The sequence below is a fragment of the Myotis daubentonii genome, chromosome 7 (assembly GCF_963259705.1).
Source record: "Myotis daubentonii chromosome 7, mMyoDau2.1, whole genome shotgun sequence".
NCBI lineage: Eukaryota > Metazoa > Chordata > Mammalia > Chiroptera > Vespertilionidae > Myotis > Myotis daubentonii.
This window is the reverse complement of record NC_081846.1, coordinates 32,257,930-32,275,630: the sequence shown is the minus strand read 5'-3', so window position 1 is coordinate 32,275,630 and position 17,701 is coordinate 32,257,930. Positions and strand designations below refer to the sequence as shown.

At 47.6% G+C, this 17,701-nt stretch overlaps 1 protein-coding gene and 1 pseudogene across 1 annotated transcript; one reads left to right on the top strand and one right to left on the bottom strand.

Moving 5' to 3' along the window:
- Positions 1-321: 321 nt before the first annotated feature.
- Positions 322-5,140, bottom strand: ALPI (alkaline phosphatase, intestinal). The gene is made up of 11 exons (XM_059703567.1): positions 4,962-5,140; positions 4,766-4,882; positions 4,538-4,653; positions 4,192-4,366; positions 3,935-4,107; positions 3,537-3,671; positions 3,368-3,440; positions 3,119-3,253; positions 2,841-3,032; positions 2,504-2,620; positions 322-2,392 (listed from the first exon to the last, which is right to left on the bottom strand). The coding sequence occupies exons 1-11, from the start codon at positions 5,056-5,058 to the stop codon at positions 2,085-2,087; spliced, it is 1,638 nt and encodes a 545-aa protein (XP_059559550.1). The 5' UTR covers positions 5,059-5,140; the 3' UTR covers positions 322-2,084.
- Positions 5,141-9,547: 4,407 nt separating this feature from the next.
- On the top strand, positions 9,548-10,610 carry LOC132238824 (mitochondrial mRNA pseudouridine synthase RPUSD3-like; annotated as a pseudogene).
- The last annotated feature ends 7,091 nt before the right edge of the window (positions 10,611-17,701 follow it).

Below are 17,701 nucleotides of genomic sequence, written 5' to 3'. Positions count from 1 at the left end.
AACCGGCTAGGGCAAGAACAAGTCATCTTGATGGCAATGTATTGAAAAGGGCTCTCGTGAGTTTTCCTTCTTCTCTTTCTAACTTCCCTCCTAATTCAAGACCAAGCTGCTGACATGTCTTGAGTGACGAGAGCTGTCAGTCTGAGGCCCCCAATAAAAACCTTAAAAAACACACTTTCCATGTGTCTGCCCCTTCAAGATAAAGACAATCAAACAGATGTTAGGAATATTCCCATAGACACCTGACTTGGCGGCCAACAATGTGTTTGACAATACACCCGCTCATACCTACACATTGAAAAAACTTGGGAGCAGAAACTGTTGTAAAATTTAGATATAATTTTTATACCATAAAATTCACCCTTTTAAAGTGCACAGTTCAATGTTCTTTAGAATGTTTGAAGTTGTGTGGCCATCAACACTAATTCTAGAATAATCTATTTCTGAAACCTTAGAGTTTTAAAATGTAGGCCTACCTTGGGTTTTGAGTCCATTTATGAAACAAACATGTGGCACCTTCCCACTGGTGAGTAAGATCAACTGACTGACAAAGGGAAGACAAATAGTAGCTGGATTCTAACACAACCCTTTGCACAACCCGTGGATGGAGTTCCCAGTGAGTGAGGCGCTTCAGTGAGCCCAGCTAATGATGCCCCTCTTCCATTGCGCTCCCATTCTGTGACAGCCACTGAAATCCAGGACTGGACTAAACTGCCCTGAGACCCAGGCCTTCAAGGTGATGTTAGTGTTAATCAAGATGTTAGTAAATGAGGACGCATGCTCTACCATCTTAGTATTTCCAGTGAGAGCCAAGTGGTTTTCTGCACCTTTGTCAATGGACAAATAAATCAGTAATTCTGTTCAAATGCATTGAAAAATACGGTTGATTTCACCTTTATGGGATTCTTTTAAATGTTCCCTTTGGGTGGGTTAGGTACTCGTAAGTGTAGCTCTACTGGAGTGGGTACCCCAGAATGTTGGCCCTGGGATGGAGGTCAGACAGGTTTGTGTCCGCATCTCCCCTGGGGTTTCCCACCTCCTGCTTCTGCCCCACTCCCTCCAACAAAACAGAATATAGTCTTCTCCCTACAGGAGCCAGGGCGATATTTCCTAGAGTCAGATCTGTTATGCCCGTGCTCAAAGCCTTGTGATCACATACGAGTCTGTGGGTCAGTTCTGAGCTCCTCCCCCAGGCGCCCCCCTCCCTTCAGGGGTTCTCTCCTTTGATCCAGCTATTGACCTCCAGCAGCACGTGACTGCTGCCTCAGGATCTGTGCAGGCTGTTCTTTCAGCATTGCTCAAGCCCTCCTGCCTCCAGTCCGGGCACACCTGTCTGCTCCTCAGGGAGCCCCTCCCTGCCCCCTGCTCTCCTGATCTGCGTCACCTTTCCCCTCCCCAGACTCACACACACATTCTGTGGCCCCACGTGCTAATGATATTTCTTTCTAGAACATATCAGCATTGGCATATGTTGTATAACAGTTTTGTTGATTATTCCTGTGTCCATCCCAGAAAGAGGCCCCTGGAGGGCAGGGCATCTCCTGATCACCAATCTATGCCCAGTACCCACACGGCTCAGGGTGGGGCCAAGGCTGCTCTGGGGCTGCCCAAAGCTTCTTGGGTCTCCTAGTCTGAAAGGGCATTGGGAGTGGCTTGGGACGCTTTTCTGTGTCTCTATCTACTCCTCTGTGTAATGGTACCAGGCCCAGGCCCAGTGATTCTGTCGAAGCGCACCCCCTCCCCCATGGGACCCCTTCCCCTGTGTGACTCCTCCATCAACAAGGTGCTCTCAGGGCCAGTTGCAGGGTGACAGGAAGCCACTGTTATCAGGGCGCCTGGACATTGCTCAAGTCTCAGTCCACCCAGTTTGGGGCGGGGTGGCGGGGAAAGCCACTGCCTCAGCCTCTAGGGCGCCCCACCATCAGGCCCGCAGGGTGGGGCGGGGGCAGTGCTGCACCAGCTGAGGCTCATTTATTGCCAACAGGTAAAGGTCAGAAGGCAGAGGCCTGAGGTGGGTCCTGGGTTTGGAGGCTTTGGGCAGGGGTTCCGCTGACAGCGGATGGGGGCCTAAGGGAGTTGGGTGGTCAGGGCACCACTCTGCCCAGCAGTATCAGCCACAGTGCCCCAATCACCAAAGCCAGCGAGGGGCCTGTGGACAGTCCTGGGTGCGCAGCGTCGGTGGGGATGCTGGTACTGGTGGGGGGCTCCAGGCCGCAGGCAGTGTAGGGCTCCAGGCAGGCGGCGAAGGCCATGACATGCGCCACCACGCTCTGCTCCTGCACACCGTGCATCAGGTGCGCCTGGGGACCACGCGCGAACACCGCCACGTCCTCACCACCGTGAGTCTCAGATGACAGGGGCACGGCCGCCTGCTGCCTGTAGTTGGGGTCACCTGGCCAAAGATGGGGGTTCAGGGTGGGGGTTCAGGGTCCTTGGGCAATTCCCCCCTCCAGGGAGTTCCCCACGGAGGTCACCCTGCCTGCCCACCAGGATGCGCACTCACCGCTCTGGCTGTCACTGACGTTGGGACGGGAGCCCCCATTGAGTGCGAAGCCGGGGCCATTGCCATAAAGGATGGAGGTGTAGGTCTTACCATCGGAGGCTGCCTCAGGAGCCAGCCCTGTGGGGAGAAGGGGACCTGTGATGGCACCACCACAGCTCTGCAGCGCCCCCTGTGTGCTAAACCCAGGCACTGCTTGCCTATTCAGTACTTAATCCGCACAAGACCCTGCAAAGTTATGGCTATTATGACCCCATTTGACAGATGAGCAAACTGAGGCTCAGAGCATTTTCTGCCTCCTAATCGAGGAACAGGCACCTGCCACTCTCCCCAGACCTACCGAAAATGGAGCTGCCACGCAGAGTGTAGCCACCAAAAGTGAAGACGTGAGAGTGGTCAGCAGTGACAAGGGTCAGGGTGTCCTTCTCGCTTGTGAGCTGGCTGGCCCTGTCAATGGCGTCATCAAAAGCGACAGCATCTGTCAGTGCGTAGTAAGCTCTTCCCGCATGATGACCTTGATCAATGCGGCCGCCTGCAGAAAGACCACGGGTGGGTGGTGGGGAACCCGCCCTGAATCCTGATCTCCCTCTGCTCAGTGAGGGGGTGCCACTCACTCACCCTCCACGAACAGGTAGAAGCCCCGGGGGTTCCTGCGCAGCAGACGCAAGGCGGCCTCTGTCATCTCCTTCAGGCTTGGGTCCTGCTGGGTGTCTCGGTTGGCCTCATAGTTCATGTCCCCTGGCTCAAAGAGGCCTGTGGGAAAGGGGGCAGGGGTGACTGACAGCCGTGGAGTGGGGTCTGTGCACACATGAGTGTCCAGGGACCCGGAGGACAGGGCAGGAAGGTGGGGGAGGGGTGGGTCATTACCCATGAGGTGTGATACGGAGGGGTCCTGGGACGCCTGAATGAGCGCTGTTCGGTTCCACACATACCGGGCACCCTGGGAGGGACAGACCCAGGCCTCAGCCCACGGCTCTACAACCAGCAGCCCTGCCCTTGTCCCTGCTCTATGCCCTGCCCCAGGAGCCCCCATCACCTCGTGCTTGGCCTGCCACTCCTGGACCAGGTCCCGCATGTCCAACCTGACTCCTCTCTTTGAGGCATCACCAGGGTACTCAGGGTCTGGGGTCCCCTTGGGAAACATGTACTTGCGGCCTCCACCCAGGATCACCTGGAGCCAGAGGAGTAGGGCAGGTGAGCTTGGGGCCTGCCTGGCCCTTTGCCCCCTGAACAAACCATCTCTAGGTGCCCCCCCCCCCCCAACCAGGTCTGTGGCAAGGCCTGGCTTGCCTGTACCTTCTACACCACCATCCCAAGTGCCCAGAGACACTGACAGGCCCCAGGCCCCGGGGCTCAGGCTGTGGGTTGCCTGGGACTGTGGCCAGCATGGGGCCCACCCCCTCTGCTCAGGTCCCCATTGCCCTCATGACCCACATCAATGTCCATGTTGGTGATGAGCTGCGTGGCGATGTCCCGACAGCCGTCCTTCAGCGCCTGGGCAGGCATGTCTGCATCCGAGTACCATTCGCGGTTCACCGTGTGCGCGTAGGTGCCGCTTGGCGAGGCATGCTGCACCCTCGTTGAGGTCACCACCCCCACTGACTTCCCTGAGGGTGACGGAGGTCAGGTCAGGGTGAGCCACTGTGCCCTCTGGGCCCGACCTGTGCCGACTAGGCTGTCCCCAAGCCCACCTGCTTTCTTGGCCCGGTTCATCACGGAGATGACCTCATTGCCATGGGTTGTGTTGCACTGGTTGTACCGGGCTGCTGCACTCACACCAATGGTCCGGTAGTTGGTCTTGACACCACACAGGTAGGCTGTGGCCGTGCCTGCACTGTCTGGCACTTGTCTGTCCACGTTGTATGTCTGGGGACAGAGACACCCTCAGCTCCTCTCTGGGACAGACACCCAGATCATGACCAGGCCCTGGGCCCCTAACTCAGACCCCAACCCTCCTGGGGCCTTCCCTCCTACCAGGCTCCCTAGGCCCACCCCACCCCTGTGGTATGGAGCACCCTGAGGCCACCCAGCCCTAACCTTGGCCAGAGCCACGAATGGGAATTTGTCCATGGCCAGGGGGGTCTCAGGTCCCAGCTTGCCATTCTTCTGCGCCTTTAGAATCCGAGCTGCTGACACTGTGGGCACCCCCATCCCTGAGAAGTAGAACCCTGTCAGGTCTGAGTCCGCCGGCATGGCTGTGCCCATAGGTAGCCCTGGGTACCAGGACTGTGGGGCGGTGGGAATGGACATGCCATGCGCACTCACCGTCCCCCAGGAAGAGAATGAGGTTCTTGGCGGCTGTTTGGATGGGCTGCAGCTTCTTGGCGGTGTCCAGAGCCTGGGCTGCCTGGTGGTTCCAGAAGGCTGGGTCTTCCTCCTCAGCTGGCCAAGGGGAGAGGGAAGTCAGGTCAGCCTTGGGGGAGCACCCCATGTGTGGGGCTGGCTGGAAGGGGTCCCTTACCTGGGATGAATCCGAGGGAGAGCTGTATCCTGAGGCCCAGCAGCAGCAGCAGCAGCACCTGGGCTCCCTGCATGCCTGTGGGATGGTGGGCCGGCATTGGAGCCGGGACTGCAGAGGGGCCGGGACCTGGTGAGGTGAGGCTGGAAGTTGGACAAGGCTGAGCCACCAGGGCACCAGCTCTTTGGGGTTAATCAGGGGAGGACTTTATCCCTGGCTATAAAAGTCTCCATGTCCCTCCAATGACACAGGCAGCTCCCTGCCCCGCCCCTGCCTGCCTGCAGAAGGAAGGTAGTAGGGTGTGGCAAAGTTTTGAGGCCTGAACAAGGTGGAGCCTGCTGTCTACCAAGGTAGAGTGGGGTCAGGGCATAGGTGCCCTCAGGGTGAGGAGCATTTGCAGGGTCCTGATGGGGGCACCCTAACTCTCTGCTCCCACAGTCCTGGGAACCCATCACTCCTTCATTCACCTGACTTTATTCTGTTTTCCCCTTGAGAACCGGGCCCAGGCTCAGTTCTGGGTGTGGAGGGAGGTGGGGAATATGGACAAAATGGACAGTAACCTCACAGGGTGAGCTTGTAAGTTCCTAACCTGGCAGTTAATGGGTGAGGATATATCACCTGTAGTTAAAAGGGTTATTTTTGCCTCACATTGTCTCTGTGCACCTAGGTTAACACATCTTTGAAAGTCCTTTTAGACCCCTCAGAAGAAAAACCACCCTCAAGAGTGTACATAATCTTGTTAACTATCCTGTAATCCAATCTTGCCTTGCTTTCTCTTACCCACATGTAATCTTCCTTATGTTCCCTCCTTAATTCCTAATGTATAAAAGAAGCTGCAGATTAAAAGGAAGAAAGAAAGAAACTGCAAACTGACATTCTAAGAGTCATTTTTTTCTCAGTCTGTTGCGATCTTACCTCCAGGTATATGCTTTGTTTAGCTCAAATACTTTTTAATAAAAATCTTCTACAGGTTTGGACATTCTTCCATGGGCATTAGTTGGCTCAGCTGGCAGGATTCTAAATAAGCCTGCCCAGGGCCACCTGCACACCCAGGCCAGGTGTTAGGCATCGGTGTGCCCACTGCGCTCCATGGGCTCTTTGACCCTCCATAGGTAAACTTGGGTGAGTCTCCTCTTGAAATCCTTACCCTACCTGCAGTAGGTAGTGGTTCCTGGCTTTATTTGAGTTGTTCTTTCTATTTATTTTTATTTGTTCATTGATTTTAGAGAGAGGAAGGGAGAGAGAAACATCAATGTGAGAAACATCATTTGGTTGCCTCTTGCACATGCCCTGACTAGAGATCGAACACCTTTCAGCAAACAGGACAACTCTCCAAGCAACTGAGCCACACCGGCCAGGGCTATTTGAGTTGTTCTGAATTGGCTCAAAAGAAAACTTAAAAGTGACATGGGAAATTGTACATCCAAGGCTGACAAGCCCCGTGACAGCCAGCCTCCCTTCTGTACTCGGGCAAGTTTCATGTGCAATTTGTAGGGAGCCTCGACTTGAGAGTGTTTACAGAAATGGGGAAAATTAGGTAAAGTGATAGCAGCTTAAGATGGGCAAAACAGGTATCTTTAGACACCTCTACGCCATTTTTTGTGTGCTCAATTGGAAAAATCAGGCTCTAAAATGGAATTGAACGAATGGGATACTAACCTTGATTAGAAAATAGAAGCCTGTAAAAGGAACGCAGGTAAATTTTCCTGTTTAAGAATTTAAGAGAATTTTAAAGACTTTCTGAACTCTCCGATAAAATTTTTCCTCTTCAAGGACGTTAATAAGAAACTTTTAGAAACTGTCTCTGAACTAAAGAAGGCATCTGAGGCTGCCCAGGGCCAGCACCCCACTTCACCCTTCCTCTATCTGCCCTCTCCTTTCTGACCTCCCTTTTCTGGACTTGCCTCCCCTTTCTTCACCTCCTCTTCTCTCCTCATCACCATCACCCTCTACTGACTTAGGGCAAAGTAAGAATTAAAAGACAGCCCAGCCCTAACCGATTTGGCTCAGTGGATAGAGCGTCGGCCTGCGGACTGAAGGGTCCCAGGTTTGATTCGGGTCAAGGGCATGTACCTTGGTTTTGGGCACAACCCCAGTGGGGAGTGTGCAGAAGGCAGCTGATTGATGCTTCTCTCTCATTGATGTTTCTAACTCTCTATCCCTCTCCCTTCCTCTCTGTAAAAAAAAAAAAAAATCAATAAAAAAAATATTAAAAAAAAAAGACAGCCCAGAATAGGGCTAGAAAAAAAACAAAACAAAAAAAAGCAACCCACACACATTATTGTAGCTCTGCTTAGAGAAAAGCCAGTCTCAGAATGAGGGGAACCAGCAATAATTTGCTCTCATGGACTAAAGCAGAATTAAGGAATCTAACTATAGATTTTCCTGATCCTCTCTAAGACCCTTTTGGGTTTGCAAAAGAATTTTATTTGTTAGAATATATGATCCTGGATATTCTAACCTGTTTCAATTAATACAGCTACCAGTTTCTGAGAGCAAAGCAGCAGAATAGCTAAGTAAGGTCTGCTGGAAACTCCTATAGCGGATTTCTAAACAAAACAGAACAGAGAAACAGGCCAAGAAAAATGCAGGGAATTAAGTCCACTGGCTTCACCAAGCCACCCCTGAGATTCCCCCTAGCCCCCAGAAAATAGATTGGATGAAAATCCAACCATATCAATGAAAACATGCTTGATTTCTTTGAATGTTTTGAAAAAAAGTTTCAAACAACATTCAGGATTGTCTCCAGACAGTTTTAAGCAGGGGTCCTCAAACTTTTTAAACAGGGGGCCAGTTCACTGTCCCTCAGACCATTGGAGGGCCGGAATATAGTTTTAAAAAAGAACTAGTCGGCTGCTAAGCAACAGGCAGGGGCGGCAAAAACACCAGGCGGGCCTTATAAATGTTTTCGGCGGGCCAACGGCGTAGTTTGAGGACCCCTGGTTTTAAGGAACATCATAAGGATCCAATGCTTAATTCAGCATTTCTAGAAGGATTAGATGAGGCGCTTGTAACTCTGATTGAACAACATGAATTAAACTGGTCAACTACATATGTTAGCAATTCTGATAAACTAGCAATTCTGGCCCATCACTTATTTCAGTGGTTCTCCTTGGCTGCACATTAGAATCACCTGGGAATCTTTTTAAAATCCTGATTTCTGGGCCTCATCCTCTGGAAATTCTGTTTCTTTGTTACTAATGTTGTGGCCCCAACCCATAACAAAGAAACAGAATTTTAGGAGGATGAGGCCCAGAAATCAGGATTTAAAAAGATTCCCAGGTGATTCTAATGTGCAGCCAAGGTTGAGAACCACTGGCTTATTTGAAACGATTCAAAGGCAGAAAAGGATAAAGCTACTAAAATTATGAATGCATAGCTCCAGCCGCTAAGCCAGTGATGGCGAACCTATGACACGCGTGTCAGAGGTGACACGCGAACTCATTTTTTTGGTTGATTTTTCTTTGTTAAATGGCATTTAAATATATAACATAAATATCAAAAATATAAATCTTTGTTTTACTATGGTTGCAAATATAAAAAAATTTCTATATGTGACACGGCACCAGAGTTAAGTTAGGGTTTTTCAAAAACTGACACGCTGAGCTCAAAAGGTTCGCCATCATTGCTAAGCCATCAGGTCAGATCTCCCTGAAGGACTTCCCAATGAGGTCAAAAGAGAGTCTGTTTTTACTGTAAAAAGCCACATCGTTTTAAGGAAAATTGTCAAAAACTGAAATGGAATTTAGAAAAAAAAAGGGGGGGGGAAGGGGGAGAGAGAGAGAGATAGGAGCAAGCATGGAGCTTCTCTAAGGGTTATGAGAGGGTGTTTCCCTTCTTCTTACCAACGCTTTATGAGAAATTGAAATTACCCCCAGGCCAGTGTTGCTCAGTGGTTGAGCATCAACCCATGAACCAGGAGGTCATGGTTCGATTCTTAGGGCACATACCTAGGTTGCAGGTTTAATCCCCAGTTTAGGTGGGAAGCAACTGATCAGTTTCTCTCACACTGATGTTTCTCTCTCTCTCTCTCTCTCTCTCTCTCTCTCTCTCTCTCTCTCTCCCCCCACCTCCCCTTTCCTCTCTCTCTATAAAAGGCAATAAAAACATATTCTCAGGTGAGGATTTAAAAAATAAAAAGAGGTATTCCCAGACATCCTGTGGTTCTAAATCCATGTATCCTATTATCAGCCATTCCTGTGGATTGCCAATATTTTTCATAAGATCTCTGTAGTGCCTTCTTCAGCATTCCTGTAGGAAAGACAGTCAATAGCTCTTTACTATCACCTGGAGGAGATCTCTAATTTGCTTGGACTGTAATGCGAAGAGATATACGGAAACCCACCCATTTTTCTCCGATACTAAAGGCTGATTTAAATGATGTTGATTTTCCCGGAGACTGAACCCTAACCAATAGGTGGATGATTTAGTTTTATTCTCTAGGACATAACTAGACTCCCTAAAGGACACCATTTACTTACGACAGCAGCTGGCTATAAAATAACACCGTGTCTCAAAAGACAAACTCCAATTCTGTGTGCCTCAAGTGCCGTACCTTGGCAGTCCTATATCTAAAGATGGGATACTAGATGGGTGGCTACCGGGTTTGGGGGCATGTCTTGGGTAGCTGGTGGCAGGGGCTAAGGGTCCGCTCAGCTCGCACAGTTGCAGGTTTTAGCACCGAGGCCTGGCGTCAGCTGCAACCTCCAGGCTCCAGCAAACGATTGGGGGCCCTGGGAAATCAGTCCTTCCCAGGGCTGCTGCAGCCAGAGAACCTCAGGAGGGAGGAGCTGGTCGGTGTGCTGAGGCCATCTGTGATGGACCAGAAAGGACCACCAGAGACGAACACCAGGGGTCTTCCAGTGACAGGAAAACCAGGAGAGCTGACGTTGCTCTCAGTGCTGCCAGAGCTGAGCCAGTCCCTGGGGCTCAGGGAGCAGGAGCCCCAGGTTGTCCGAGCATCTGGGAAGAGACCTGGGCTTGTACTCCTCTCCGGTTGTCCCCAGACAGCAAGCCGCCTCCAGAAGTCTTCACCCACTCACGAAGAGCCACCTACTGGGCTGCCACTGGTGGGATCTCAGCTACTTCTGAGGGGAAGACCCAAGCAGCTCTGAAACCGGAACACGTTGGCGGTGTTGGCTTTGTGGTTTCAGTGAAGCCCGTCCCGAAAGGACATCCTGGAAGGCGTCAGGAGGACCCCAAGCCACTTCCGTGTGGTGGCCACAGGCTCTGGCTGTGCTCTGGTCCAGCTGCAACCACTAACCGTGTTCCCTGATCACCACAGGTTCACATGGCACTACAGCTCTGCCCTGTGCTCGGGGCCACAGGTGTTCAGCCCGCATGGGCACTGTCATGGGCCAACACTTTCTACTGCCGGCAGAGAGCACCAAACCCCAAAGACAGGTCCTGGATGAAGCCCTCCGCAGACGCCTCCACCTGACGCCTGCCCAGGCTGCCCAGATGCCCTTGCACCTCCACCTGCACTGTCTGCACCTCCCGGGCACCAGGGGCTCCACCAACAATAGTCCTCCTTCTGTTCCTGCTGTTCCTCCTGGAAAGTGGAGGGTGTGGGGGGACTGCAGGCTGGAGGAAAACGAGCTCAGTGGGCAACAGGCGGGAAGGTCTGGGTCTAGGGCTCTGTGGTTGGACTAACCTAAGATCACATCCTGGCTAGGCACTTGCTGTGTGGTGTTGGACAAACAACTTCACCTCTCTGGACTTGAGATAATAAATGTCCCTAACTCATAGTATCATAGTATGGTTTTGAGGATTTTCTGGGAAAGTAAAAAAAAAAAAAAAAAAAAAAAAAAAAAGATGGGATACTAATTAACCCTGAACAGCTCAGATGACTCTTTGCCTTTCCTCTTCCAAGAACTAGGGAATAGCTCCGGGGCTTGGCAGAGATATCTGGACACGGTCACAACTGGGTTTCAACCTGTTCATTAATGGCTCCACCTCTATATGCCATATTGAAATCAGATGGACTTGATCTCATTCAAATAGAAGGGAAACGAAGTGTAGGAGCTCTGAAGGAAGAACCATCTGAAGCTCCAATTTGGGGACACCTAATCATAAACGTACTTTCTTCCCTCTTACACAGGAAAATAAAGAAAATGCTTTAGGAATTTTAACTCAGAAACACGGAGCGCATCATAGCTCTATAGAGTATTACAGTCAGCAGTTAGACCAGCCGTGGGCAAACTACGGCCCACGGGCCGGATCCGGCCCGTTTGAAATGAATAAAACTATTGAAAAAAAAGACCGTACCCTTTTATGTAATGATGTTTACTTTGAATTTATATTAGTTCACACAAACACTCCATTTATGCTTTTGTTCCGGCTCTCCGGTCCAGTTTAAGAACCCATTGTGGCCCTCGAGTCAAAAAGTTTGCCCACCCCTGAGTTAGACTCAGTACCAAACGGGCTCCCTCGCTGCATGAAGGCCACCCCTGCTGCAACCATGTTATGCAAACAAACATTTAACCTTTTAGGTTCCTCCTTATTCTGTCAAATCCCTGCTAAACTCTCACCTTTACTCGACTGGCTTCTTATGAAATACTCCTGCTTTCTACACCTACTATTACTTTTGCTCAATGTAACAGTCATAACCCAGCAACTTCACTACCTTCTTTACAGGATAGAAACACTGACCACCTCCTTGCTCCTGGGAAGATTTACAGGATATTCCTAGTGATAATGCAGGCTTATTTTTGTTTACAGATGGATCTTATCTCAAAGACGAACAGGAACATAACTCAGCTGAACATGCAATAACTTTCAGGTGGATATAATGGAACGTTCTCATGTAGCCAAATTAAGATCTGACCAACAAGCCAAGTAAATTGCTCTAACTCACCCAGCTGGCGTGGCTCAGTGATTGAGCATCAACCTATGAACCAGGAGTTCACAGTTCATTTCCCAGTCAGGGCACATGGCTGAGTTGTGGGCTCAATCCCCGGTGGGGGACATGCAGGAGGCAGCTGATCAATGACTCTCTCTCATCATTGATGTTTCTATTTCTCCCTTCCTCTCTGAAATCAATAAAAAATACAAATAAATTAAATTGCTTTAACTCAAGCTTGTCAGTTAGCCAAAGACCAAATAGTCAGTATTTACACTGACAGTCACTGGGCCTTTGGTGTAGCTCATGACTTTAGAATGTTATGGAAGCAACAAGGCTTCTCAACTTGCGTGGGGGTAGTCTATAAAGAATGGGAAACAGGTTGCAAAATTATTAGATCACATATAGCAATCAAGACAACTGGAAATACTCAAGATTCCTGGACATTCTAAAGCTACCAGCAAACAAAAAGAAATCATTTAGCTGATGCAGCAGCTAAACAAACAGCAGTAAGCAATCAAATTATCTGGAACCAAGAATGTTCTTTGCTCCCTGCTAATAAAAGATCCTGTTTAAAAAAATCAATAAATTAGTAGATGATTCATTTCACAGAGCGCTTCCAGGAAACGAAGACTTCAAAGACCATGGCTTACAATCAGCAGATTTTGTCTATTGGGAGAGACATCAAATAAAAGACTCTCTCCAATCTCATTAGAAAAGACCAGATCAGGTGTTACTAATGAATCCATGTGCAACTAACTAAACCTTTTTTTTTTTTTTTTTTTTTTTTTAGTTTTGTTGTGTGCAACTCAACTTAAAGGAGTTAACTCATGGGTTCACATTTCTCATCTAAAAACGATTCTGCCCCTGTCAGATGTCCGCTTGCCTGCACCTAAAACAGACATCAGACTCCTCTAGGATGAGAAGCTGTTGACAACAGAGGCAGACAGCGATCCCAAGACATTGACAAGGCCTGTGAATCTCCAGCTTGATACTGAACTCAAAATCCATTTTCTTTGATTGTCTTTACCTGTCTACTACTAATATTATAATAGTTATACAGTGGAACCTCGTTTCTCGAACTTAATTCGTTCTGGAAGGCTGTTCGAAAACCGAATTCTTTTTCCCCATTAGGAATAATGTAAATTGAATTGATCTGTTCCAGACCCCCAAATGATTCCCTGTTTTAACCTTTCTTATATTCAATACCTATCTATTATACTGTTTAATCTATAAATAAGCACTTTAAAAACAAAAAGGGCATGAACTGTAAATGAGAATTTAACAAAAAGCAAAGGAAATGTACAGTAAAAAATGAAAATGTAACAAAAATTATAAGCAGCAACAAAAGAAAAAAACACACAGAAATATTCACAGTGTACTGTCCTGAGATCTTTTTTTTTTGCTTTTATTTTTTTTAATTAAATCTTTATTGTTCAGATTATTACATTTGTTCCTCTTTTTTCCCCCCATAACTCCCCTCCTCCCAATTCCCGCCCCACCCTCCACCCTCACTCCCCACCCACTGTCCTCATCCATAGGTGCACGATTTTTGTCCAGTCTCTTCCTGCATCCCCCACACCCCTTTCCCCCCCAAGAATAGTCAGTCCATTCCCTTTCTATGTCCCTGATTCTATTATAATCACTAGTTCATTCTGTTCATCAGATTATTTATTCACTTGATTCTTAGATTCACTTGTTGATAGATGCATATTTGTTGTTCATAATTTGTATCTTTACCTTTTTCTTCTTCTTCCTCTTCTTAAAGGATACCTTTCAGCATTTCATATAATACTGGTTTGGTGGTGATGAACTCCTTTAGCTTTTCCTTATCTGTGAAGCTCTTTATCTGACCTTCAGTTCTGAATGATAGCTTTGCTGGATAAAGTAATCTTGGTTGTAGGTTCTTGGTATTCATCACTTTGAATATTTCTTGCCACTCCCTCCTGGCCTGCAAAGTTTCTGTTGAGAAATCAGCTGACAGTCATATGGGTACTCCCTTGTAGGTAACTGGGTTTCTTTCTCTTGCTGCTTTTAAGATTCTCTCTTTGTCTTTTGCTCTTGGCATTTTAATTATGATGTGTCTTGGTGTGGTCCTCTTTGGATTCCTTTTGTTTGGGGTTCTCTGCGCTTCCTGGACCTGGAAGTCTATTTCTTTCACCAGGTGGGGGAAGTTTTCTTCAAATAGGTTTTCAATATCTTGCTCTCTCTCATCTTCTGGCACCCCTATAATTCTGATGTTGGTACGCTTGAAGCTGTCCCAGAGGCTCCTTACACTATCTTCATATTTTCGGATTCTTTTTTCATTTTGCTTTTCTGGTTGGGTGTTTTTTGCTTCTTCGCATTTCAAATCTTTGCCTTGATTCTTGCACTCCTCTGGTCTGCTGTTGGGAGTCTGTATAGTATTCGTTATTTCAGTCCGTGTATGCTTAATTTCTAGTTGGTTCTTTATCATAACATCGAGGGTCTCATTAGATTTCTTGAGGATCTCACTACATTTATCGGCAGCTTCTAGACAGTTCTTAAGAGACCTTAAAAGTGTGGTTCTGAACTCAATATCCTCCATTGACAGTTTTGTCCTGTTTCTTTGTCTCCGCATTTTTTATGCTTTCTTGGTGCACCCCCTAGTGGTCTTTGTGCGCAGTCTTGTTGTAGTTAAGCCTTGATTGTTGTCGGCAATACCGGGGGTGATTTGACCTCCAGGCTAACTGGCTATGAGAGTCAGCTGTGTCTGCAGTGGAAGAGCTTCTGTGCTGGATCTCTAGGGCGGTGCTAATCTAGTGTTTGCCTGAGGCTATCTGGCAAATGGCTCTGTGCAGGGCTTGGGCGGGGTGGGTCCCTGGGGATCTACAAGGCGGGCGGAGCAAGCAGTTATGGCTGCTCTCAGTTCCGTCCCTAGGGGCTCTGCCTCTCAGAGTCCCAGCAACCGCTGCAAACCTCAGAGAGAAAGCTGCCTTCGAGTTCCGACCGAAGCCAGACAGTCCCGCTTCTCCCCTTTGAGTCTGGGTCCCCAGAGACTCGCCCAAATCTGGAGCTCAGAGTCTGAAACTCCCTCCCGATTGAAAACAACAACTGTGCCCTCGCCGCCCCCCGCTCTGTGCGCTCACTCTGCACCTGAGTATTTCACTTCAGCACTGCGCCTCCTCTGAGTCTGGGTATGATATTCTCTTTCCTCCTAGTTGTAGAATTTCCACTCAGCCAGCCTTCCTGTGGTTCTGGATGATGTCCGTTCTGTCCTTTAGTTATATCTCTGAAGTGGTTGTTCGAGGCAGCAATCTATGGCGTTAACCTATGCCGCCATCTTGGTTTCTCAGCATAATGTTTTTCCTGTCCTGAGATCTTAACAGTGGTAAACTGACTTATATTCATGCATTTTCTCCTGTTTGTCACCTGAGAGATGCGTGACTGATCATACAGGTATCAGCATGAAAGGGCTGTGAGGTTGAGAAGCGAATTGTTCAAGAAACAAGGTTCCACTGTACTTAATTCTTTTTTTCCCTATATAGTCCAACTGTTTATGATTACTGACGAAGTACTAGTATAAGATAACTGTTAATACTCTTTATGGCTTATGTAAATTTACACTAGATGCAAAATACAGAAAAATGAGACAGACCACAAACCTAGGACCATGATAGGTCACAAGATGGAAATGATCCAGAGTGTCCTTCACAATGAAGGCCATACAACCTGACTGCCTTCCATTTACCTGCCCATTCCTTTTGGGAAAATTTGGCCTCAATTTACATCCCATTGTTACAGTATTGCCCCATCCTCAATGGCTCACCATTTCTACAAGAGGGTGATACTGAGACTTCCTAGGAATGAGTCTTCTGAGCCCTGTAAGACCCACTATCCAACCAAAGTGTTAATCATCAATGCATTCTTCAGATTGATTTATGGACACAAGGGGTAAGTGCAGGCTCATGTTAGAAGTCCCGGGATGTTTCTATGCAGCAGCTTGAGCCCAGCCAGTGAGATATCCTGCTCACAGTTTCAAGATTGGGTGTGACCGTGAAAACTCTCCAGACAACCAAGAATGAGTCATCTTGATGGCAATGTATTAAAAAGGGCTCTCGTGAGTTTTCCTTCTTCTCTTTCTAACTTCCCTCCTAATTCAAGACCAAGCTGCTGACATGTCTTGAGTGACAAGAGCTGTCAGTCTGAGGCCCCCAATAAAAACCTTAAAAAAACACACTTCCCATGTGTCTACCCCTTCAAGGTAAAGACAATCAAACAGATGTTAGGAATGTTTCCAGGCACACCTGACTTTGTGGCCAACAATGTGTTTGACAATAAACCCCCTCATACCTACACATTGAAAAAACTTGGGAGCAGAAACTGTTATAAAATTTAGACAGCCCTAGTCAGGTAGTTCAGTTAGATCATTGTCCCAATATACCAAAGTTGCAGGCTTGATCTGTCAGGGCACATACAAAAATCATTCAATGAATGCATAAATAAGTGGGACAACAAACTGACATCTCTCTCTCTCTCTCTCTCTCTCTCTCTCTCTCTCTCTCTCTCTCCTTTCCTTTCTCTAAAAAAATAAATACCATTTAATTCACACTTTTAAAGTGCACAGTTCAATGTTCTTTAGAATGTTTAAAGTTGTGTGGCCATCAACACTAATTCTAGAATAATCTATTTCTGAAACCTTAGAGTTTTAAAATGTAGGCCTACCTTGTTGGTTTTTTAAAAATATATTTTTATTGATTTCTGAGAGGAAGGAAGAGGGAGAGATAGAAACATCAATGATAGAAACATCAATGAAGAGATAGAAGAATCATTGATTGGCTGCCTCCTGGACTGGGGATCAAGCCCCCAATCCAGGCATTTGCCCATGACTGAAATCAAACCCGGGACTCGCTGAGGCTCTATCCACTGAGCCAAACCGTTTAGGGTGGGTTACCTTGGATTTTGAGTCCATTTATGAAACAAACAAGTGGCACCTTCCCACTGGTGGGTAAGATCAAGGGAAGATAAATAGTAGTTGGATTCTAACACAACCCTTTGCACAACCCATGGATGGAGTTCCCAGTGAGTGAGGTGCTTCAGTGAGCCCAGCTAATGATGTTCTTCTTCCATTACGCTCCCATTCTGCGACAGCCACTGAAATCCAGGATTGGACTAAACTGCCCTGAGACCCAGGCCTTCAAGGTGATGTTAGTGTTAATCAAGATGTTAGTAAATGAGGACGCATGCTCTACCATCTTAGTATTTCCAGTGAGAGCCAAGTGGTTTTCTGCACCTTTGTCAATGGACAAAGAAATCAGTAATTCTGTTCAAATGCATTGAAAAATATGGTTGATTTCACCTTTCTGGGATTCTTTTAAATGTTCCCTTTGGGTGGGCTAGGTACTCAGTAAGTGTAGCTCTACTGGAGTGGGTACCCCAGAATGTTGGCCCTGGGATGGAGGTCAGACAGGTTTGTGTCCACATCTCTCCTGGGGTTTCCCATCTCCTGCTTCTGCCCTCCTCCCTCCAACAAAAACAAACAAACAGAATATAGTCTTCTCCCCACAGTAGCCAGGATTCCATATATGTATATATAATCTTCATTGTTGAGAGTATTACAGATTAAAGATATCCCCCTTACCCCATTGCCCCCCCTCACCCAGTTCCCACCCCAACCCATTGTCTGTTTCCATGCGTTATGTATATATGCCTATAAGTTCTTTGGTTAATCTCTTCCCACCCCTTCTCATACCTTCCCTCTGAGATTTGTCAGTCAGTCTCATATTTCCATGCCTCTGGTTCTATTTTATTCATCAGTTTATTTTGTTAGATTCCTTGTTCATTTATTTTGATTTTTAGATTCAACTGTTGATAGATTTGCATTTTTATTGCTATTTATTGTTTATATTTTCATTTTTTATTTCTTCTTCTTCTTCTTCTCCTT